Genomic DNA, 24,429 nt, shown 5'->3' on the forward strand with positions numbered 1-24,429 from the left:
CTTGTTGTACATTTTTCCTTTGATATTATTTGTTATTTTGTATTGCACCAATCACCACAACAAATTCCTTGTGTATGTTAAACTACTTGGCAATAAACTTCTTTCTGATTCTGATATGAGATCATCCTTGTTTTTGGGACCTGTATCCTGAGAGGCAGGGAGAACTAGAGGCAGTGGTAGAAAAAGACAAGGGCAACTATTTGATTTCCTAGTCGAGGCAGCCTTGAAAGAATGTAATGCTCTTTAGATGTTGTTTTAGTATTTGTATTAAAACAACATCTAAAGAGCATTACATTCTTTCAAGGCCTACAATACAAATGGCTTATGCGAACGTATATTACTCCCTCTATACTTAATTGTTTTGATCCTAATATACCGGACCAATGTGTAAAGTGCAACGTGGAGAGGGGTACATTATGTCACTGCTTATGGCAATGCCCAGAGATCGCAAAGTTTTGGAAAGAAGTACTTAGTATCTTATCCCAGATTATCTCAGAAGATATTCCTATTTTTCCACAATTGTGTATTTTAGGTATATTTTCTAATAGATTATAATTGACATATGCCATGAAAGGGAAATCTGATGACTTTTGGGAAATCTGGGGACAGTTCATGCGTTTTATGAGGAGTAATCCATTGGGACCTGTACTGGATGATTCTGTTGAATGATAATGTAGGGAGGATTCTGTTTTTTGTTTGTTTGTTGAGTTTTGTGTGTAATGTTTTTTTATGTTGTTGTTTTTGTCTCTGTATCTTTATGTCTGCTATGTTTGTTTGTTTGTTTTTTTCTATAAAAATAATATAACTGTATTGTTGTAATCAGTACTCAAGTTGTAAAAAAAAATCAGGGGGGATGGTGGATTTTATCATATGGGGACAGATAATTTGTGCTGATTACAAATAATATAATATATTACAAATAATAGCACTGACCAAAACACCTGCAGAAATACTGCAGGAATGACATAACAGCAGTTAAATGCAGCCTTCTATAAGCTTTAAATATCCACTGGGCTTACATCAAATACATCAAAACACAACAATAAAAAACGGTTTCCTGAACTTATCAATATGCCTCTGGCAAGTAAAATGGATCACTGCAAAAACTCAAAATCTTAACAAGAATATTTGTCTTATTTCTAGTTAAAATGTTTCATTTTAGTAAATAAAATCTCATTAATTCAATTCAATTCAATTCAATTTTATTTATATAGCGTCTAATACAACAGAGTTGTCTCTAGACGCTTTACAGAGACCCATACCCAGAACATGACCCCCGAGCAGTTATTACATAAACAATGGCAGGTAAAAACTCCCCTAGTGGGAGAAAAACCTTAAGCCAAACAGTGGCAAGGAAAAACTCCCCTTTAGGAGGGAAGAAACCTTGAGCAGGACCAGGCTCATAAGGGGGGACCCTCCTGCCGAGGGCCAGACTGGTGGGTCAGGGACGGCAACAGCACAGCAGGCAGGTGGAAGCAGCAACGGGATGACCAGGGGTGGGGACCGCAGGCCGGCACGCAGCTCCCGAAGCTCCGGCCCAATCAGCAAGTCCCAGGTTGGGGTGCAGGGTAGGGGAAAGACTTGTGCTCCGTAATGCAAGCTACAAGCCACCCACGACCACCTGCAGGACAAAAGAGAGAAAAGGGAGGAGAAGGGGGGGCCAGCAACGAGATGACCAGGGGTGGGGACCGCAGGCCAGCACGCAGCTCCCGAAACTCCGGCCCAATCAGCAAGTCCCAGGTTGGGGTGCAGGGTCAGGGAAAGACTTGTGCTCCGTAATGCAAGCTACAAGCCACCCACGACCACCTGTAGGACAAAAGAGAGAAAAGGGAGGAGAAGGGGGGGCCAGCAACGGGATGACCAGGGGTGGGGACCGCAGGCCAGCATGCAGCTCCCGAAGCTCCGGCCCAATCAGCAAGTCCCAGTTTGGGGTGCAGGGTCAGGGAAAGACTTGTGCTCCGTAATGCAAGCTACAAGCCACCCACGACCACCTGCAGGTTCCGGTGTCCGGCAAAGGATGCTGCAACATGGACAAAAGAGAGAAAAGGGAGGAGAAGGGGGGGCCAGCACAAGAAACTACAGGAGCGACTCTGAGACACTAAAGTTTACACTACCTAGAGATTTACCAACACCAGCTAGAGGTTTACTAAACACTAACTATAGGTTTTACTAAACAGAAATGTTTTAAGTTTAGTTTTAAAGGTGGAGGTGGTGTCAGCCTCCTTAACCCAGATTGGAAGTTGGTTCCATAGTAGTGGTGCCTGATAGCAGAACGCCCGCCCTCCAAATCTACATTTAGATACTCTAGGAACTACGAGTAAACCTGCACTCTGAGAACGGAGAGCTCTGACAGGAACATAAGGCTCTATCAGGTCTTGCAAATAATGCGGAGCTAAGCCGTTTTGGGCTTTATACGCAAGTAATAAAATTTTAAATTGGATTCTGAATTTTACGGGTAACCAATGGAGCGACGCTAACACTGGAGAGACGTGGTCTCTCCTGCTAATTCCTGTCAGTACTCGTGCTGCTGCATTTTGGATCAGCTGGAGCCTATTCAGCAAATTACTTGGACATCCTGCTAACAACACATTACAGTAATCTAGTCTAGAAGATACAAACGCATGAACTAGTTTTTCTGCATCACTCTGCGAGAGGATTTTCCTAATCTTTGCAATATTACGGAGATGGAAAAAGGCTATTTTACAAACCTGATTGACATATGGTTTAAACGACAAATCCTGATCGAAAATAACACCAAGGTTTCTCACAGTTGCACTGGAAGCCATCGCAACACCATCTAATCCTTTCCTAAGATGCTCTGGACCAAGAATGATAACCTCTGTTTTATCTGAATTTAGAAGCAGGAAATTTCTGGACATCCAGTCCTTGACACTTAAAACAAGACTCATCCCTGGAAAAAACAACAATTTTCACCTGTTTCAAGTAGATTTTCACTTAAAATAAGTAGAGAAATCTGCATCTGGAAAAAGATTTTATTGCTTGTAATGAGAAGATAAATCTTAGATTTTTCCTACTTATTTCAAGTGAAAATGTACTTGAAAAAGGTGAAAATTTTCAAATAAGTTATTTTTCTGGTTTTATTTTTCTGGTGATGACTCTAAATGTTGAAATAGCAGTAAAACCACATTCATTGATGAAATGACATAAGGGATGGAAAGGGGGGATGTCAGTTTTACAGGGGGGATGATTTTGACCGTTTTTATTTCAGGGGGGGGTGACATCCACCCTCATCCCCCCTCAACTCCAGTACTGGTTGTAATCATTGAAAAATGTCAATAAATACAGTATAGTGTTAAAAAAAAAAGATGTTGTTGTAGTGAAATCTATCCAGCAGGTGGCGCTAATGCGCCTCAGAGACGCCACAGACCGGAACTGTTTACGACAGTGTCGTAAAGCGCCGCTTTGACCAGTCGCCCTCTGAGCCGACACTGTTGTCGCCCTTCACAAACCCAGAAACTCCGCTTCTCCCCACGAAAACACACTTTAACTCCACGGTGCACCATGGCGGGGGCAGTCGCACGCAAAGCCATCGACCACCTCAAAAGCAAAGACTTTAGGGATTATTTAACGAGGTATGTATTAGACGTCTCTGGTAGCACGGGCGCTAAAACACCTGCAGATGTTCCACATCTGGGTGGATTTACTAGTCCCCAACTAGCCTGTGGTGTTCAGAACATTTGGAGGTGGTTTTCAACACTTTGTGTCCGTGTTTGATGTCATTTTCTGGGAATTTTAGGTTGCACATTTCCAAGGACAGCCGGGCTCCCTGGAGCACAGAAAGCTTGTTTAGTTTACTATTTAAGCCTGTAAATTACATCTACAGGGCAATTTATTTCATCTGCTGCAGAAATATATTTGAACACAAATAATACACCTGTTAAATGGCTGCATGATCTGCAATGGGAGGTAACTATTTTCTGTCCTGTAGCTGTGGTGACATTGGATTTACTTTGAATATTTAGCCAAAGTTAACATTTCTATACTTCAATTCAATTCAATTTCATATTTATTTCGAGCAATAAACATAAGTGACCTGCGTGCAACATAAAATTAAACAAATACCTTTTATCAGGTCAGGTGCAGGTAAAAGGTATTTGTCACTACATGGTTTCGTAATCAGAAAAAGTTTTGTTTTTTTAATGTAATCATTTAGTTGTATTAATTTTTGACACTGACAAATCTTTGAATGTGTACATGACGCTATGGTGGTGTAATCACTTGGCACAGTTTAGCTGCATGTCTGAAAAACTAGAGTAAAGGTAATGTTTGGAGATCATGATGTAAGAGGCTATCTCTGTTTGCATTTCTGAAAGTAACACAACACTTTTTATTCAAGGCTCTTATCTTTTCTCTATTTTATGTTTAGTTGGGGAAAAACTGTCAAATTGGTTTTGACACTTGAAGAAAAGGTTTACTAACTTAAATGGTGTATTTTGTGATTTCCTGCCTTTAAATCAGGGACTCAACTGTTACCTTATCAGTTTTAAAGAATTATAATCTGCAGAAATAATGTGTTGTTTACCTTGACTTGAGTGAAGTTTCTGAAATGGATGTGTAGCAGCAGTTATAGATGCACGTAACTGTCGTGTGCCTAACCATTGTTTATCTTTTCTTCTCAATGTGGAACCAAAAATGACATGATGAATGTTCAACAGCACGGTAAGCCATCATCCTCACTGTCAAGTACATCCTTTTTTCATAAGTTGCACTCCTTATTTATGCCCTTTTCTGTAGTACAGCGGATTACCAAAAAACTGTGCACTTTTTGAAAAAAACATGAAACTTCTACCACTGTTAGATGATACCATGAGGTTTATTTTCAGATGTGGAGGACAGTCAGATCTGACCCCTGAGGCCCTGGAGAGGTCAAATTCAAAATGGCCGCCAAAAATATTGAAAAATGCTTAACTTCAGACCCAGCGCAGTAGAAGAACATTTAAGATGTCATTTCCCACTAATTTCTAGGTGCCCATTCAGTTGGTGATACTTTTGAGACAAATAGAATTCAACAAAATGCCTTCAGATCAATGTCAAGGTCAATTTATCCAGACAAAGGGAGGCGAAAGACGGAGAAAGGTGGTTTATTTCCCAAATAATGAAAGTAACAAGTGATTTTTTTTATGATGACAAGAATTATTATAATAACTTATATTAATACAGCACCTGTCATAAAACCTACTGTAAGGTTGCATAACAATCAAACAAACAATCAATAATGGATCACATAATGGAAATCAAATTTCTTAGTCATGAAGGACTAAACCCTAACACAATCTCCCGAACAAAAACAGAGATCAGTACACGCAAGTGCAGCTTTGACACATGTGCACCGTCCAGTGCACCCTTTGCGGCAGTTACACCGGATCAGCTCATGGCAAGATTTTGATGCTTCAGGGAGAGCTGTCCAGAATGGCTGCCACCCAGTGGATTCTTTTCTCCAACCCCAGTCAGATGGGTCTGGGATGTTTGGATCCAAGACCAGTGACTGGTTCCATAGGTTGGCCTGAAAGCAAGTCCTCTTCATGTGCTCCTTGAGGGCTGCCTGGGTTGGAGGGATGTTCTCCAAAGTCCTGGACTTCTGGGAGAAAAGATATTTCCTGGCATCGTATACCTCCATGCATGCACTGGTTCGGTCGTACATCAGCACCACAAATCGTTCGATCAGGGACCTTGATCCTTCACTGACCTCACTTGGCATGGCCAGGAGTTCCTGCAGAGCATCAGTGACCTCTGGGAAAGAATTCCAAGTCTCCCAGGCTGTCTTCTTTCCTCGGCCAGCAAATGCAGACACAGTGTCACACCCAGTGAAAGCATGAAAGACTGGGAGAGTCAGGCACTTGGCAGGAGTCATTGTGGCAACAATTTGGTGAATAGGAATGTACCTGAAGCTCGGTCCAACACCAAAGGCAACCCACAGCTCATCAGGAGCTATTTTGCTGAAAGAAGACACTGCCAATACAACCACGTCTGTATCAACTGTACGTATGGTCACCTTCTTACAACCCTTCTGCACAGCATCTGCCGCGTGCAGAAGTAGCCGAGTGTCAGCCTCCTCTTGCAGGCATGGGGCAAGGCAGGCCACACATGAGTCAGTAAGAGAGCAGAGCACTCCAGTTCCATCAGTTGCATACAGTTCCTTGCCCTGTGCAACAGGCAGGCGAATGGCTTCTCATGTCAGGAAAGAAAACAACTCTGTTTTGTTGTCATTGCATCGAAGGAAGTCCTTCCAGTTCTTGGGCATCACATTAAAGCAGCACAACGTAACTTTCAGCTTTTGTTGAGTTTGGCGGCATCTTTTGGACAAAAGCGGTAGTGCTTTACCAGAAAGAACACTACGTTTCCCATGAGCACCAGCGCGTACTGCCGGAAAACTCCTGTCCCGTCGCTGCATTTTTTTTGATGAGAGGAGACGGGATGCTTTTCTGTTTCACCAAGTGAACAGACGGAACGCAAAAAAAAGATGTTAAACTGCTGGAAAGGAACTGGAATTTACCGGGATACCTTAAACAAGGAAGCCAGGGAGCGGTATATGGAGAAAATAATGATTATTCGGTCTGGATCCATATGAAATCCCTACTGAAGACCCATGTGTTTCAATAAATTTGTATAATAGTACAACATACAGTATATGTTTTGTATCCCTCTTACTTCTCTTTTCTTTTTTTTTGACCGCTATATTATGCTGAAGAGGCTCCGAGGCGTGATTATTTTTGTTTTCCTCGTGAGATTATTTTTTTCCTCTGCAGCTACAAATAGAGTTGATATTTTTTCCTCAACAAACTAGTTTTATCTGAAGATTGGGGTTAATTTCACCGCAGAGAGCTGGCCAGCAACTGCGTTTAGCTGGCAAAGTGGGGAATAAAACCCGTGTTTTGATCCGACCCGGTCTGCGTGAGTGTTTGTGGTTTAAGGCTGATTTATGGTTCTGCGTTAAATCGACGCAGAGCCTACGGCGTAGGGTACGCGGCGACACGCACCGTACGTTGCGCTTCGCCACGTACCCTACGCCGTAGGTCTGCGTCGATTTAACGCAGAACCATAATTCAGGCTTTACTGTGTGGAAGCCGGTGTTTGGTCGTTACAGCCGCGATCCAAAGCGAGCCGACGACTCTTTCACTCTTTTACTCTGTTATCTCAGATTCTCAGTCTCCGTGGTTCTGCCTCCGAGCAGGAAACCGTTGAAAAGTTGAACCATTAGGATCTTTTCCCCACGTCTGTTGTGTGGAGCTGCTGCAGCCACCACAGCCACCACGGGTTACCAGCTTCTCCTGAGCTCTGAGCTCCACGCCCCGCCCATTTTCGTCTCGACTGCGAATCGGGAAGGAGGGGGAAGTGACGTATGCCGTAAAGCAGTCAAAGTCGTAACGATTTGTAGTTTTTTAGTGTGGCAGGGTTCCTACCATGCTCCTCAAAGTTACATAGTGCCAGTGAAGGTGATACAGACCCCTCAGACCATGACAGAGGTTCATTAAACCTGTTGGAAGTTGATGTACCATCACAATGACTCTGGAAATATGATATTAAGGTGGAAAAGTTACGTAGTGTCGCTTTAAGGGATGCCACTCTTCTCCTCATGCCCTTCCCCCTTTTCTGCCTTGTTGAGGCTTTCAGACAGGCAGATAAGTATACATCCCAAACAAGGTCAACACAGTAGCTTACATCAAGTTGAGCAGAGATGTATGGTGCAAAAACAGTTTCACCATACTCTTGGAATGTTCTTGATGTATTTGGATTCAGCATTTGAACCACAGCTGCACCATCTAAAATAACTGCATCAGCCACGGGGACACTCTTGTTTTCGGGCAGATTTGACTCCAGACATCGAAGCAGATCAACTTTAACCCCAAGCCGAAGTTTTCCTCCACTTGACAGAGCTGGGGGTGCTGCCTGGTTTTCATGGGAAAATAAATTGTTGATGTCGCCATCTCTTGTTTGACACGAGATGTACATCCTTGAAAAAAGACCACAGACACTCTTCAGTGCAGCAAGTTGTGCCTTCTCTTTTGACTTGACCTTGACAGGTGGCCTGCTGAACAGTGGCAACTTGTTCTTTGGAAGAGGATGTGTGATAGGTGTTGTACACTTATCCAGCCTTTCAGTCACAAACTTAGTGTACTGCTCCTCACCAAGGGTAGCAATTCCTCTTACAGTGTCAGCTATTTGGGTATCCACAATGTCTCTTGTGTCAATGACTAGACGATCCTGGCTGTGTTCTAGAAAGGGATTCCCCATCTCTTCCAGCACTGTTACGAGCGCTTGGACCTCCTTCAGGAATGTTACTTGTACTGCAGGTTGCTGCTCATGGTGTCTCGAGTCACTAGGTTCACACTGTTGCTTTGTTGCCTGTTCTTCAAACTCGTTAGTGATCCTTGCGATCTCTGGCCCAGCTACCATCCAGCGTCTCAGTGCTCCTGGATTCCCAGTCAATCCAATTGCCCCTCCAGAACCTTTCACCATAGCATTATTCTGTTCATGGCACTGGTCGATAGCCATAGCAGAGAATTTGTTGGTGGTTTTGTGTACTACAAAATGTCCTGACATGAACTCTGCATGATACTTGATACTTATAAAGACCCAGACTACATTTCAAGGCTGTTGGAGACTGGCTGTTGAGCTAATTGGCTAACCACTAAATAGCTAGCATGCAAGAGTTTGGCTTTAGGAATCATTACTTGTAGCTATCAAGATAGGTGATATCCTTTAAATTATTTTGGGGCACATGGACACAAATACATATTTATTGCGTTTTTAAATTTTTTTATTTTTTTTTACCTTGACCTTAAATAAAATGCATTTTCTTGAATTCTATCGGTCTCAAAGGTATCACCAGCTGACTGGGCACCCAAAAATCAGTAGGAAATGACACCTTAAATGTTCTTCTACTGCGCTTGGTTCCAAAGTTAAGCATTTTTCAATATTCTTGGCAGCCATTTTGAATTTGACCTCTCCCGGGCCTCAGGGGTCAGATGTGACTGTCCTCCACATCTGAAAATAAACCTCATGGTATCATCTAACAGTGGTAGAAGTCTCATGCTTTTTTCAAAAAGTGCACAATACTTCTTGTTTTGGGGGATATGCCGCTGTACTACTGGGTTTATTGTTACCTTACTTCATTTTACTCTGATCACAAAGGGTATACATATGTTGTGTGGTCATAAATTTGACTGTTTGGGTGTTTTTAACTTCTGTCAAATGTCACTTTTGTAGCATTTCTGGGGTCCTGTAGCAAACTGGGGTCTTCCTATTGCTGCCATCACAGATATGAAGAAAAGCCCTGAGATTATCAGCGGCAGGATGACCTTTGGTAGGACATGCAGACACATGACCAGATTACTTGATGTATACAGAATTGTTCTCCTCTACTTAACATTGTCGAGCTTAAGGTTATGATATGCACTTTATCTCAAGATTTGTTTGAGAATCTCTGTTTTACATTACTTTCTGTTTTGGAGACTGTCATTATGCCCATACAGGCGTGTTGGTATTATCTGTAGGAGTAGAACATGGATGTTTGTGATGGAATCCAGGTCCTCCTCTAACTGTAAAACCTACTCCTTAGGTGCTTCATATTATATTAATATATAAAACAAGATGCCATTAATGATTTGATTGTGGATGACATATTTATATTACATATAACAGCTTTAGAATAGTCTCCATAATTATTTGAGACTTATGAGACCATACTGCAATAATGAATGTATACTTTCATGTTTTCTTCCTTTTTACAGCTTTGTCCTGTTATTCGCTGCTCTTCATGAGGTTTGCTTACAAGGTTCAACCACGCAATTGGCTCCTGTTTGCTTGCCATTTGACCAACGAGACAGCACAACTTATCCAGGGAAGTCGTCTCATCAAATACAAGTGAGGGATTTTTTACTCTGCTATTTTTGTATTATTATTATTTTCATTATTATGTAATTTTTTGAGAGAAGAGGATTTCAACTGGCATCCTTACCAAACAAACACCACATATGCAGTACATTGTCATTTTTTTCCTTTCTTTTTTCACGTTCATAAACATAACATTTACAATAAAATGCATTGAGGGAAGATATAATTCCTCATCTAAATTTCCCCTCAAAATTGTGGCAATGAATGGTGGTTTAACTTTCCAGTCACCTCTTCATAGAAACCCCTATGTGAGGTATAAATGTTATTTACTGTACACAACTGTACTTTATCTTTTGTGCTTATTTGTGATGACAAAAACAATCAACAATTACACATATTTCCAGTTACATTCTACCGTGTTCTATTTTGCAATATGACTTTGAACCTGTATCCTCCTTCTTAGAAAACGTTTTTAAAACATGTCTCTTGTGTTATTTCAGCATGGAGAAGAAGATGAAATCTTAGTTGGTGGAGTGACGCAGAAATCGGTTTTGCAGCCTCCTAAACTTGGACATCAAAAATCACTCGTCTAAGCATGTCATCCACTAAGTGAAGCAGGTGCACTTATGCAAAACATTTTAAACCCAGTGTGTCCGTGATCAATCTCTGTAGGGGAATTTTAGAAACTTTACTCTATTAAAAAGGTTGATGTCTTGCTCTAAAAATCAAGGTCAACTTTTAGAATTAAATTTCAGCTTAGTTTTTTTTTTTTGTTGTTTTTTTGAAGCATTCAATATGACACAACATTATATGACATTATAAAGAATGTACTCGGCCCAAATAATCATCTGTTGCTCATGTCATTGAAGGTCATTAACACAAGGGTTTTTTATGATATTGCCACCTGCTTAGAAATTGTCATTTGCAATACGTGTAGGATGTGGTTGTCTACTGTGTCTCAAAGAAAGATGTTATGAAATAAAATGTATGTATGATCTTGTATGATTGAGATTCCACTTTAAACAATATGAAATGTTATAATTCAGATACATCAATTATAAACTAAATATGTCCATTGTCTGATGTTGGAAGACTACGTGCATTTTATTTCAGGGTAATTAGGTTGGAATCCAACATGGTCCATTTTATGTCCTTCAAGACCTGGAAAAACAAGCTGCTCCTGTAAGTGTTGACCAAATGTGTAAACTCCTGTTGTAGTTACATATAATTCACATTAATTTATGGTAATTGTGATTCACTTTTTCCCCTGATTATTTGGATCCTTTACGTTTCTTTAAATAAACTTGAAAGAACAATCTTCATACGTTTTCAATGATTTCTTTATGTGAAACATTATAACTGCCATATTCCCATGATCCTTGTTGGTTTTAATATTTTTTTTCATTGTTATTGTCAGGAAAGAAATGATTTTTACAGTTTATTCCAGTTGTTTTTTTGCCTTGTTAATCGTTTTGTAAATGGATTCTGCTTGCACTAAGCCGTTAGGATCTGAATAAGTACGTACACAAAATGTAGCATGTCTACTGAGGAACTGATTTCCTATATTGCATTTCAGCTCAAATCATTAGATTCATAGGACAACAAAGGGTGGTTTATAAAACGAACACAACAAATTAAATCTTCAATCCTGCTGACCATGCATTGGGCAGAGGGTGACGGTAGGAAAAAGACAAAAACAAATTTAGTGAGGATTATGAAATGAAGAGAACAGAGGAGAGGTAGCCATGGCATTATGGGTAGTCCCAACCATTGTAGGCCTATAATAGCATAACTACTGACTCCAGGTAACCTGAGTGGTCCGTGTACTTTGTGGCCATCCGTTTTTTGTTTTGAAATGACAAAATAAAAATAGAGAAATAATCCAAAATAATCAGTTTCCCATCTTTTGTTTTGATGATAAAAAATGGAAAACGGATCGTTATCCGTTATCATTTATCCGATTTCATTGATGTGTTTGAAAATTGATATTGGGAATTAAAACAGCGAGTGAAAAACTTTTTTTCTCTATTTCCTATTCGTTTCCAACGGGGGGGAGGGGGCAGTATGTTAGAGTTCAGTACATGTTATTGATTGGACGCTGCAGCTGAACGGACTGTCACAACATCACTGCAGTTTCATTACGGAGTGAAGACAGATTACAGATTAAACTCATGTTTCACTCCCATGTTTCATATTTGATTTATTTTCTGTTTCAACATTAAATAAATCTAAACCTGTTAATTTTCAAACTGATCAACAAAAGAACCAGAAACAACTTTCTTCATTTATTACTGCGCATGTGCAATCCCCCCATTTGTCCAATCCTTGTTTTCAGTATCCTTGGAAACGAATAGGAAATAGAGAAAAGAGTTTTCCACTCGCTGTTTTAATTCCCAATTTCGATTTTCAAACACATCAATGAAATCGGATAATGGATAATGGATAACGATCAGTTTTCCGTTTTTTTATTATCAAAACAAAAGATGGGGAAACGGATTATTTTGGATTATTTCTCTATTTTTATTTTGTCATTTCAAAACATAAAACCGATGGCCGCGAAGTACCTGAGTGATCCCCAAAGTATAAGCTTTATTGTTTAAAAAAGAGACATTTTGAGCATGATCTTAAAATCAGAGAGGGTTTCTGCCTCCTGAACCCAAATGGTTCCAGAGAGGCACTTATAAACAAATCATTAGTTATCAGACAGTTCCTCATTCTTTACTTGTACCTATGCAAAGGATGGTACACTGTTACCTGATGCACCATATATCATAGCAAATAGCATTTTGGAAGCAGAATTATAGATTAAAGGGTAAATATTGTGGTGGATGGACCTGGAAACACTCAGAGTCTCAGAGTAATCAATCACTGTGCAATAATAATAATAATAATAATAATAATAATAATAATAATAACCACAATCATTTGCTGTAACAATGCACTTTTTCAATAACCATCTCTACCTCATACTGCTGCACCTTTCACTTTTTTTTAAATTGTATGTTAATAAGAGCTGTCATTTTTCTATTTACTGTACAGTGAGCGAAAATAACCGAGTCTTGTTTGACCTGACTTGGCCAAATAAACCTGATTCTGAAAAACCTGAAAAATAATAACGTTTGACCGACATTTACTGGTTAGAGCCAGTAGATGGCGGTAAAGCAACGAAACGGACCCATCTGCAGCACACGTGACGCAGAAGAAAACAAACATGGCGTCCGTCAACAGCGCTGAGTGGAGGTCCATCTGCGACAAATTCACCAACGCCCAAAGTCTCACCGACGTAGAATCACGAAATGACCCAGAGAATGAACCTTTCCGCTCAAAGTACAAGGCCAGGGAGCTTCTCAGGGAGATATACTGTTCGCTGAAGAACTTTGAAGCCGGGGACGGCGAGGAGGACACCGGCGGCGGAGAGGGCGGCGAGCAGCGGGCTCCGGAGCCGCCGCTGGCCGGCCAGAAGGACGATGTGTTCGGCCACGGCCTCGACGGGGACTCGCCGGCCGGGCTGCGGGCGGCAAAGCTCGGGGCGGTCGACTATTATCTGGGCGTCAACCACATCGACACGGAGGAGCTGTCAGCAGGGCAGGAGCATCTGATGAGCTGCTTGAAACTGCTGGAGAGATGCAGGGTGTCTCCGGAGAATGTGTCTCTGGTTATCCACGTCAGGGTAATAATAATAATAATAATGATTTCATTTTCTTCTCATCAAGCACCTTCTGCACCCTTATTTAGCAAATTTAAATTATTATCAATTTTTTCTATTAACAAGTTTCAAACATGCCTGTTTATGTTTAAGTTCATTCATTTCAAACAAGACATTCCAGGCACTTTTCATAATTCTTTTCTGTTATCATCAGATATTCATTCTTATTCAGTTAGAGGTGGGAAGAACTTTCATTTACCTCTTTGTCATACCTGCAGTCACCAATCCTTTATCAAATTTCATGGCCCTCAACTCTGAAACTGTTTAGATAGATCTCTTAAGTTAGTGTCATCCTTAAAAATGTTTAGGACCAGCTTGGTGGGGTATCTTTTATATAGACAAAATTAACAGGCTATTCGTACTGAAATGAAATGCCATTTCATGGATATTTTTGTTTGGGTGTTTATTGTGTTTTTCTTTGTTTCTTTTACCTTTTCTTTTTCCTTTCTATTCTTTTTCTATTGATTGATTTGTTTTGGTGATTTTGTATTGAGGGGGAGGATTTTTTATAAGCCCTTCGGGCTTCTTTTCCTCTCCTGCACAAATTATTTGTCCTTGTATGATAAAACAAAATTACTGTTGTCATTGTGCAAATAAATAAATAAATAATAATAATAATTAGTGGTGGGACGATACGGGTAACTCACGATTCAATGCTGTGGCAATATGTGGCCCACGATAACAATAATATCACGATACACGATATCTACGATATTCGATATATTGTAAGAAATTTCATCAACGATGAATTATCACGTCGGGGTCACCAATGTAGGAGTTTGGGAACAAAAGAGCAGAGAAACGCTTTTTGTGGACGAAAAAAAAAAAGTTGTGTTGTTTAATCCAGTCTCTCGTTTTTATCTGACCGTTACCAACGGTAACAGAACACTAACAGAAAACACATCGTCATCATTAATAACAGCTAGATTCATGTGAATTCTAACCTAAACAGTTAAACAGTTAAACAGTGTCCTGCTCGTGAGTGGCCACTACACAAGCCTATATGTGACTGAAAAAGAAAAAATACCCATAAAAAGGAAAATGCCTGTAGTTATGCATTTATTCAATGCCAAAACTTCATACAATGTACAAAGAAATTAAAGTGCATGAACATTAATAACATGTTTTATATAAACCAGGACAGTGCACTGCTTTGTTTCTAATACTGAAAAGTCAGTAAGCAACTTAATTTTGCATAGTACCTCACTGCCTCCTAGTCTTGTAAGCTTAAACACTGTACAGCTGGACAAATTGAAGTGCAAGAACAATAGTGCGGTGAAAACCGCGTAAATCCATTATGTGTGTTGTAATAAAATATCGATATTTGCCGTCAGTTTATCGATTATTTATTGCGACAGAGAGCGCAACAGTATATTGCAATATCGTTTTTTTTTTCCTACCACTAATAATAATAATAATGACAGCATCTTCCATCGATGTTGTTGAGCTCCCCTCTTGTTAACTATTTATTTTCTTATCTGCAAACAGGTCATAGAAAAGGCTCACATATATAACCACAAGAAAACTAGATACATAAAGTGGTGATTCAATTATAATTTGACGCCCAATAGATTTTTACTCTGGCATTACTTTAATGTTCATTTTCACATGCGGCACTGTTCGGTGGTGGTTGTCCATGTTTACAAAGATCTCGGTGAATCGGTCACATCGCTTATATCGTACTCACGTGGATGTAGTTCATTTTTTTCTTTTTTCCCTTATAAGTCATCCCTTTGTGATAGGAGATCAGCTGATGCTTGTCACTTATTGATCATGTGTTTGCTCCTTATCAGAACCAGCTGGGTATCCTCTGGGCTGGCCGGGATGAGACAGAGATGGCTCAGGGCTTCCTCGAAACAGCCGAGTCCATCTACCAACGTTACATGAAGGAGGTGAGGGTTGTTCACATGGGGTTACTGGTGTATTGTCTTATTGACTGGAATTATGACTTATTTATTCAAAGTCACTGTCAACAAGTCTAGTGTCACCTTCTATTATTTACATATGTCCACACTCAAACTTTTGCATTTAGAATTCAAATGACAGAAATATTAGGTCCAGATTAAGCAAGTAGGGACATTTTTCCAAAGGCTGTAATTGCCCTGGTAAAAAAGTATTGATGGGAGGTAATTACAGGTAATATAGTGCAGTAGTGACTGTTGTGACTGGATTAAAAAAAAAAAACTGGGTAGTGTGCAGCCTTAAAGTCTGAGCGTTCATTTTACCCTCTTAAAACAAGGAAAAATCCAATTCTGACTTCAGTGCGTCATGAAACACACATTTGTTTCATCATCTTGATAGTTATTGACTTAGCTGTAGATGAAGGCTCGTGTAATATTTTATTGTCTGTTTTGTAAATACATGTACTGTACAGTCTTAAAATTATCAATATAGGTTCCACAGATTTGCTGAATGCATGAGCAAGCATAGCTGTGATTGAAAATAACGCTGGTCAGATTCTCCTCACCCACGCCTGTGGTTATTGTGTTCGCTGCATCATTTCCAGGATGGAACTCCCCCCACTGACATGACAGAGTACTTTAGCAGTGCAGAGAACCTGCTGACGCACCAGGAAAGGACCAAGAGGTAACTTGTAAGCACCAACACGCAGACCTCTTTCTTTTTTTATATATATATATATATATATATATATATATATATATATATACTTGCTTTTAGTTTGTAAATTTGACTCAGTTTATCTCCCACACTATCAGATTTGAGATGGCCTACACCCATACTATGTACTACCTTGCCCAAGTTTATAAAAACCTTGGTGAGTATGCCATTGAGGAAAATTTGTAGTTAGGGGTTAGTGTAAATAAAATACTTATATAATGTTTGTAAGAAAGCATGCATCTTACATTAATATAAATGTAATTTTGCATTATTTGTTAGTACTTTCCTATATATGTACTGTTTTTTTTTTATGTCTCAGGTGAAACTGAGCATGCAGCAAACTACTGTCATAGTACCTTGCAGAGACAGTTAAAGTTAAATCAGTTCACTCCAATGGAGTGGGCTCTGAATGCTGCAACGCTGTCTCAGTATTACATCACAAAGGTATGCCACTTATTGAATTACATTTTAAACAATATATGAGCTGAGATTATTTTCATGAATTTGCGGTTATATTTATGAAGTTTAGGGATTAGGATTGACGTCATAGTGGAAGAGTGTTTTACCCGTGCTTGTATGAATTTAGGGCCGCTACATGGAAGGTCGACATTGCCTCGCAGCAGCTACTGTCATATCAGGTTTGGCAGGAGAGGTTCCCTCTGAGGCAGCAGCACAGGAGAGTATGTTCTTGTGTAAACCCTCAAAATAAAAATCAAGAAAAATATACACTAGCACTTTTCCTACCCATATTCTCTCTATTATTTACCAATTACCAAATGCAAACAAGAGAGTCAGTTGTGTAGAAAAGCAGATCTTTTTCACATTGTTTTTTTGTCACAGTGCTCTTCCTTATTCATTATCTCTTGTCCTACTCAGTTCATCTTGACATTTTTATCATTCATTTTCTTTCTCCTTGAATATAATAACATGATTGTCTCTTGTCATTTTACCCAGATGAGGCGGAGAGTGAACGCAGGGAACAGCTCAGACAAAAGAGGGCAGAGATTGCAAGGTGTTGGATTAAATACTGTCTCAATATCCTGCAGGATGCCAAGAAGCTGCTAGAGGTACTGCATAGTTGTATGTTGATACATCTGTAGGTTTGTGAGTCATGTGAGTCCCTCCATAGGAAAAAAATAATCAATGCAAGGCACATTAAAATATTTTTAAGGATTTAGTTGTGTGTATTTTAGATTCACATTCTTGTTTTGAGTCTGTTAAAAAAATGTTAATGTGTATTCAGGACAACATTGGTGAGCTGGATACAGATCGTCAAGATGACTTGAAGAGAGAAAGAAGACAAGAAGAGGAAGAAGAAGAGAAGGGCAGGAAGAGTGCTTTGCTATTTGGCTCTGAAGATACGTTTGACTCCATTGCTAGCGTGGAAGAGAAGGTGTGTGTGGTGTCTGATGTTGTTTCCACTCTGTAAAATGTTCTGTTCATCCTTTTACACCTTAGGTCGTGTTTTAACATGGCTTCTAAAACCCAAGGTTCTCTGGAAAATTGTAAACGTTTATTTGTCATCCTCTGAAGACCTGGAACTATAAATTAAAAAATAATTGTTTTTTATTAAATTAAAAACTAGTTTTAGACCTTAAACCTTCTACCTCTATTGAAAATATCGGTTTTTGTTTTCCTCATTTATATCCTGTCTATATATCAATATAGAAATAACTATTATTATTATTATTATTATTATTATTATTATTATTATTATTATTGTTGTTGTTTTATTTGAATCATTTAAGTTGAGTCCCGTGAAAATGCAATGTGTGCATCACTGCAGACCTGAAAGAGAGAAATACACATGTGGCGTCAGGTTGTACCGGTTTAGGAACCTCAGTTTTAGATTTCTCAAGGTAATTCAGTTCAGTAAATCAGTTGGTATCATTTGGTTTTAAAAAAAGAAAAAAAAACCTGATACAGTTTCTTCTTTAGTGTGGATTATTTGAAGAATTACAAACGCTGTCAATTCACGCTGAGGAACCCCTGAAAAGGAGGGTCCCAGCTCGGAGTTCTAGATGAACTCTGAAAGCAAGACTACATCATGAAGCAAAGACACAAGCATACAAGCATAATTTGAAATTATTTTATGCTTGTAACTGTGTCAGTTACATATCTTCTTGTTGCACATTGTTGCACGTTGTTTATTTCTGTTAACAAAACACATGATTTATATGTCATTCATTTAAATTGAACCCTTCTAATTTCATCAGGTGGAACAAAAAGAATGATTTTTCTTTTGTTTTTTAAAGATAATAACAAAATGAACCAGGGGAGAACATCTACTACTCAGGGGAAGGCAACCCTGGTCCTCGAGTGCCACTGTCCTGCATGTCTTAGATGCTACCCTGCTTTAACACACCTGATTCTAATTAATCATCGTCATCAGCTTGTCATCCAGGGCTGCACAATTCTGTTGATGACACAGGTACTTTTGTCACGGTGTGCTGAAGCAGGGTAGCATCTAAGACATGCAGGACAGTGGCACTCGAGGACCAGGGTAGATATTGACCAGAAAGTGGAACTTACAACACGATGAGGTTCTCAGTAGAGGGCGCTACTTTGCAAATAAATCCTCCCTCACTGCCATAGATGTCATCAAAGACTGCTTTCTGTGTTGCAGGTGTTGTGTTTGTCCCCTTTGGATTTCACTGAAGCCAGAGCTGTTTTTCTGGTGGGACAGAATTATGTCACTCAGGTACGTTGCAACAGAGCAATTACACTAATATGCAAAGTTTAATGCTCTCATCTAATCCCTCACCACTACATAAAAGATCTGAAATTTGTGTTTCAATGAGAAAAATGTCAGGTTATGAAAATAAATGACATGGGATGCGTTAGAGCTTTGAAAATGTAACATTGTAAAAACCCAAAAGGTTCAAGGTTTTTTTTTTTATTTGCCATTTTTGAATAAACCAACAGTCCAGACACATGGGAATTCTTGTGCAGAGATCTTTCATAATCAGCAGTTTAGGAGAAAATACCCTATATAAGAAAGACAAGATATAAAAAACACTATTTAAAAAAGGTGACAGTGTGTACATTGAAGTTTAAATACAAGTACTAAACAAGAGGTTAGGGCAAATGTTAAATAAGTACAAAAATACCCTGTCCCTGCGTTGTAAAAGAAGGGAGAGCTGTATTGGGGTATTGCACTTTTTTTGGGGGGGGGGTGTTACAATCTGGATATTGCAGAGTTTAAATTCCACATTGACATCAGTAATTTTTTTCCGCCATCAATCTGACTTGGGCTGGAAAGAAGCTGTTAAAAAAGAGTGTTTTGGTAGCAATGATGATGTCCGCTCTGCAGTGTCTCAGGTTGTATGAGCAGTATTTGTGTCTGAGCAGAGAGTGAGCTGGGTGGGGTGAGTCTCTGATGATTTCCTCTGCCCTTTTCTGACAACGCTGCTCATACATGGAGTCCATGGAAGGAAGGTTTATCCCTGTGATCCTTTCCTGCAGTCTTTATGACTCTGCAGAGCCTTCCTCTCTGCCTGTGTGGTGTTACCATACCAGTCAGTGATGCCGGTGGTGAGGATGCTCTCTATCAGTCCCCTGTAGGCTTGCGTGAGAGGGCGGCTGGTTTCCTGAGCAGCTTGATGAAAAAAAGCCTTTGCTGGACTTTTTTCACTGTGGCTGTAGCGTTGCGAGTTGTTGAAAGACATTTTGAGCCATAAAAATGAAATGAACCCTCATCTTTTATGACACTAAGCTAAATCGTTATATTTTGATATTAGAATGATAATCAAAAGACTTAAACCAAAAGCAGATCAATCACCTGGCAGAATATATTACAGAAATAGCATAACAGTTGACGAACTCTGTGATACTCTGTGGAAACTTGTTACCAATATAACATTTACTTTGATGCACAAACCCCCCACGTATAGTCTCATATGTATACTATGATCAATGTAAAATGGGTTTTGGTGTGGTTACACTTGAGTAACCACACCACCTTTTCTAAAATGGGACCACCCCCATTTCTGACAGCCATTCATGCATTGCAAAGAGTGAGTAACCTTACGCATGTTTAAGGCAAGGCAAGTTTATTTCTATAACACATTTCAGCAACAAGGCAATTCAGTGTGCTTTACATAATAAAAACATGAACAGTAAAGAGAAGGAAATAAAAGATTGAGTTACAGTGCATAGGCATAAAAAAGAAAAGTTAGACTTAAACTAAATTAACAGTGTAGTACTTAAATGTATATTGTTTAAAGTTAAATTCAGAATGGTTTCAGTAATTCAGTCAAAGTCAGTTGTAAACAAATGAGTTTCTAATCTTGGTTTAAAGGAACTGAGGGTTTCACCTTTCCTGCAGTTTTCTGGAGGTTTGTTCCAGATCTGTGGAGCATAAAAGCTGAATGCTGTTTCTCCATGTTTGGTTCTGATTCTGGGACACAGAGCAGACCTGAACCAGAAGTATGGTAGTCACAGTTCTAATGTATTTTGGTCCTAAACCATTCAGTGATTTCTATACTGTGGCAGAGTGGAGTAGCTGCAGCCACTCAGGTGGATGGGAAACAGGTGTGTCCCATCAGCCTGCCAGCCTTGATAAGGACTGGGAGACTGCAGCTGGGGAGGTGGGAGACTGTGAAGCTGCTGCTGAGGAGCTGTGTGTGTTTCTGCACGTGTTGGGTGAAACTGGATTAAATAAAGAAGGGTCTGCACGAAACTCCGTGTCCTCTCCATCCTTCGGTCGGGCCCCGTAGCATCCACCCTGCTACATATACTAACAGAAGTATTTAAAGTCCATTCTCTGAGATACAGGGAGCCGGTGTAAGGACCTTTCAACCGGAGTGATATGATCCACTTTTTTAGTTCTAGTCAGGACTCGGTTAGCAGCATTCTGGATTAGCTGAGCTGTGTCACTTTTTTAGGCAGAACTGTAAAGACATTGTTGCGGTAATCACGTCAACTGAAAATAAACACATGGATACGTTTTTTCAAGATCCTAGTCCTTTGATCCTGGAGATGTTCTTTAGGCAAAAGAAGGTGACTTTGAAAGCTGTGTGCTGACTCTTACATTGTGGTCCAAAGACAACTACTTCAGTTTTGTTTTTATTCAGAAAATTTTGCCACATTCACTCACTTATTTGTTCTATGCATCTACTCAACATTTGTATGGACTTTCTGTCCCCAGGTGACATTGTAATGTGAAGTTGTGAGGATGGAACCTTGCAGAACAAATTTTTGTTGATTCTGATGAAAAGTTACCGATTGACACAAAGTAGTCCCTGTCCTTATATTCAAACTAGTTAAGTACTGTGCCAGAAAGTCCGACCCAATTCTCCAGTCCCTCTAGTGTGTACGCACACACACATATTTTCATGTAGTTGTTCTTGATTTGAGATTGTGTCTGTTTTTTTTCATTGACTCCAAGGCTAAAGAGTATTTTGAGATGGATGGGTACGTGACGGACCACATAGAGATTTTGCAGGATCACAGTGTTCTGTTCCGATCCCTGGCTTTCTTTGAGGAGGATCCAGAGCGACGCTGTAAAATGCACAAACGAAGAATTGACATGTTGGAGCCAATCTGCAATGGTACTGAGTTTTTGAATTGCAAATATGTTTCTTTTCTCCTTTTTTGAAGTTTTTTTTTATTCAATTTTAATACTTCCACATTGCATAATTAATTTGAGGAAATCAATTACTTTATTGGACTTTGTTTTTTTTTTTAAATCTTCTGCAGATTTGAATTCCCAGTACTACCTGATGATCCGCAGACAGTTGATGTTCGAGTTGGCTGAGATCTACAACGAAATGATGGACTTAAAACTGACTGTGGCGAACAGACAGGCGGATTCACAATCTTTAGATAACCACACCATTAAGAAATTCAACCATCTTTGCTCTGCCTCTGCCAAGTAAGTGTCCATTTATGTTTAAACCACCAGATACTGCCCATATGCATCTACTATAGTATACTCACTCTCAGTTGATGGGTAATTCTCTCCTGTTAAGGTACTTCCAGATGTTCCTAGACTCTCTGCGCTCTCCGGAAGGGAAGTTTCCAGAACATTTGGAGGAGGAGGTCCTCAGACCAACTCTGGTGGCTCAATTCAGGGTAGCCCGACTGCACAGCAGACTGATCGACCCGTCTCCCTCGGTTCAGCTGGAGAACCTGAACAGATCTCTGGAAAGCTACAAGTAAGATCATACATGTGTTGACTTAGTTGACTGTTTTGTTTTGGTGATTTTGTATTATGGGGAGGATTTTTTATAAGCCCTTCGGGCTTCTTTTCCTCTCCTGCACAAATTATTTGTCCTTGTCCTTGTATGATAGAGAGATGTGTTTAATTTATAAGGCTACAGGCGCGCATTATTAGGGTACTTCAAACACAGGACCGCGATTAAAAAAAAAATCTAAAGTTTATCTACTGAAGTGTATATGTTGTTTATATTTTTGTCTTGGAAAATGTTGTCTAGGTATGTGGTGCAGTATTGTGAGGGACACCCCGAGGCAGCAGCTGCCGTGGAAACGGAGCTGGAGTTGAGTAGCGAGATGGTCGGCCTCCTCCCTCTTAAAATCAACCGCCTTAAAGCAAGGATGGCTGCAAACAACTGAAAGATGCTCCTCTTCCCACGAAATCTAATCAATCAATTAAATTTACTTTGACACAGTAACATCATACTCAGCAGTGAAAGAAAGTGAAATAGTTTCTCACTATATAATCAATTGCTCATGGCTTTTTTTGTTTTGTTTTCCATGTGTGGAGCATGCTGACGTCATATATATGTTGTGTTCATTACAGGCTGTAAAAATGTGCTCTTGTGTGTAATAAATATTGTGGTCAGTGTAACTTTAATTCCCTTTCTTGGGGTATGAAGGAATATTTGAGAATGATTTCTCATATAACTGGTGCGTGACTTTATGTTTTCGACACTTTAACTTAAAGGGAGTTGGCACAGGCCTAATTGCCTCTTCAGGTCGATGCTTTCTCTCCAACCACACTGACTAAAACACTCCGGTCTTGACAAATGGCTGCTCAGAGTAAGATTCCTCAGTGTCCTCACAGCATATAATTAGATATCAACCGATTTTTAAGTTTTAGTTCATTTTATTTATTCAGTTTTTCTTATATTGCGCTAATGGGATTAATTATCTCAGCCTTGTCTGATTCATACATGTTTTCTGTTGCAGTAATATTAGTTTTAATTTAAAGTGACTATTTCCTTTAAAGTGCTCAAGTACACTAAAATGATGTTTTTTTTCAGTTGCTTGGTGGTTCATACAGTAGCCTATACCAAATGCCACCCATAACAACACATTTGTGTGTGTGATAATGTAGTGGATGCAGTTTATGCTGAAAGATTGATCGTAAATGGCAACAACACTTATTTGGGCTCAAGCACACTGGTGTTTAGTCAGATCCCATCATAATCTGATTCAATAATAATCTTTGGTCTGTGTATTTTTCCCAGTCTGAGGATTCAACATGCATATAGTTATAATAAATGTAGTAATATTAATGCCACAGTATCATTATATATTTTTTTGTTTTAAGCTTTGTGTAAAGTGGGACTGACGTTCTTTTATCATGGTGCACCTTTATATAAAAGGTGAACGAGGCTGTTGTAGAGTTGAAGGTGCCTCAGTAAAAAGGTAAAATTACTACAGTTTTGGTGTGCATGAGTTTACGATTTTTTTTTTTTTCAGACAGTTCCATTGCTTAAAATGTTTGAACTTGTCAAATTAAAATCCTAAAACATGCTGAATGTGACTGGGTGATGATGTCCTATGAAAGTTTATTTCAACTTTCTCGTTTAATGTATTATTTGTTGTGAATTCAGTTTTATTTACATACCCCCACTCTAACCCCCAGTCACAAACTCGGCTCAATCATCATTATAGCCTATTGGTACAGCGTCTCTGTGTGTACACACATAACAGCTGAGAGAAGTTATAACTTTTGATATTACCCTAAATTAACCTGATGAGTAGGCACATTATGAAGAAATTCTCAGATTCTGTTGGTTGTTTTCGCAACAGGAAACCTAGATGCGTGATCAATTTCCAGTTAAATATGACCTCATGCAATTTTAACCCAGTACTGCTTCCTCTATGGAGACACTGGAGATTTGTGGTAATGATGTGAATCACTGGCGGACTGTAGCACCAGTACGGTTACTATATGGGGTCGGAGGATTTATGTTACTACGCTTAAGTCAGACTGTCCATCAAAGCTTAAAAACCGGGGCCACCAACACAGTATTGTGTTTCTCAGAAACCTCTGTAGA

The 24,429-nt window shown here is 39.5% G+C and overlaps 2 protein-coding genes across 2 annotated transcripts; both read left to right on the forward strand.

The window, feature by feature from the left end:
* Window positions 1–3,408: 3,408 nt before the first annotated feature.
* mpc1 (mitochondrial pyruvate carrier 1) lies at window positions 3,409–11,177 on the forward strand. Its single transcript, XM_061744537.1, has 4 exons — window positions 3,409–3,597; window positions 9,229–9,325; window positions 9,753–9,885; window positions 10,356–11,177. The coding sequence occupies exons 1-4, from the start codon at window positions 3,523–3,525 to the stop codon at window positions 10,378–10,380; spliced, it is 330 nt and encodes a 109-aa protein (XP_061600521.1). The 5' UTR covers window positions 3,409–3,522; the 3' UTR covers window positions 10,381–11,177.
* A 1,859-nt stretch (window positions 11,178–13,036) lies between these two features.
* kifbp (kinesin family binding protein) lies at window positions 13,037–23,907 on the forward strand. Its single transcript, XM_061744538.1, has 13 exons — window positions 13,037–13,525; window positions 15,355–15,453; window positions 16,068–16,147; window positions 16,279–16,337; window positions 16,500–16,624; window positions 16,767–16,860; window positions 17,135–17,247; window positions 17,424–17,573; window positions 18,807–18,881; window positions 21,570–21,732; window positions 21,881–22,055; window positions 22,153–22,338; window positions 22,618–23,907. The coding sequence occupies exons 1-13, from the start codon at window positions 13,067–13,069 to the stop codon at window positions 22,754–22,756; spliced, it is 1,917 nt and encodes a 638-aa protein (XP_061600522.1). The 5' UTR covers window positions 13,037–13,066; the 3' UTR covers window positions 22,757–23,907.
* The last annotated feature ends 522 nt before the right edge of the window (window positions 23,908–24,429 follow it).

Source organism: Cololabis saira, chromosome 2, assembly GCF_033807715.1.
Source record: "Cololabis saira isolate AMF1-May2022 chromosome 2, fColSai1.1, whole genome shotgun sequence".
In the NCBI taxonomy this organism is placed as follows: Eukaryota; Metazoa; Chordata; class Actinopteri; order Beloniformes; family Belonidae; genus Cololabis; species Cololabis saira.

Coding starts and splice junctions, on each gene's coding strand:
- mpc1 (XM_061744537.1), top strand. CDS start 3,523: ATGGCGGGGGCAGTCGCACGCAAAGCCATCGACCACCTCAAAAGCAAA. Junction 3,598..9,228: donor GGGATTATTTAACGAGGTAT/GTATTAGACGTC, acceptor TCACTTTTGTAG/CATTTCTGGGGTCCTGTAGC. Junction 9,326..9,752: donor CAGCGGCAGGATGACCTTTG/GTAGGACATGCA, acceptor TCCTTTTTACAG/CTTTGTCCTGTTATTCGCTG.
- kifbp (XM_061744538.1), top strand. CDS start 13,067: ATGGCGTCCGTCAACAGCGCTGAGTGGAGGTCCATCTGCGACAAATTC. Junction 16,625..16,766: donor CTCAGTATTACATCACAAAG/GTATGCCACTTA, acceptor GTATGAATTTAG/GGCCGCTACATGGAAGGTCG. Junction 17,574..18,806: donor TTGCTAGCGTGGAAGAGAAG/GTGTGTGTGGTG, acceptor TCTGTGTTGCAG/GTGTTGTGTTTGTCCCCTTT.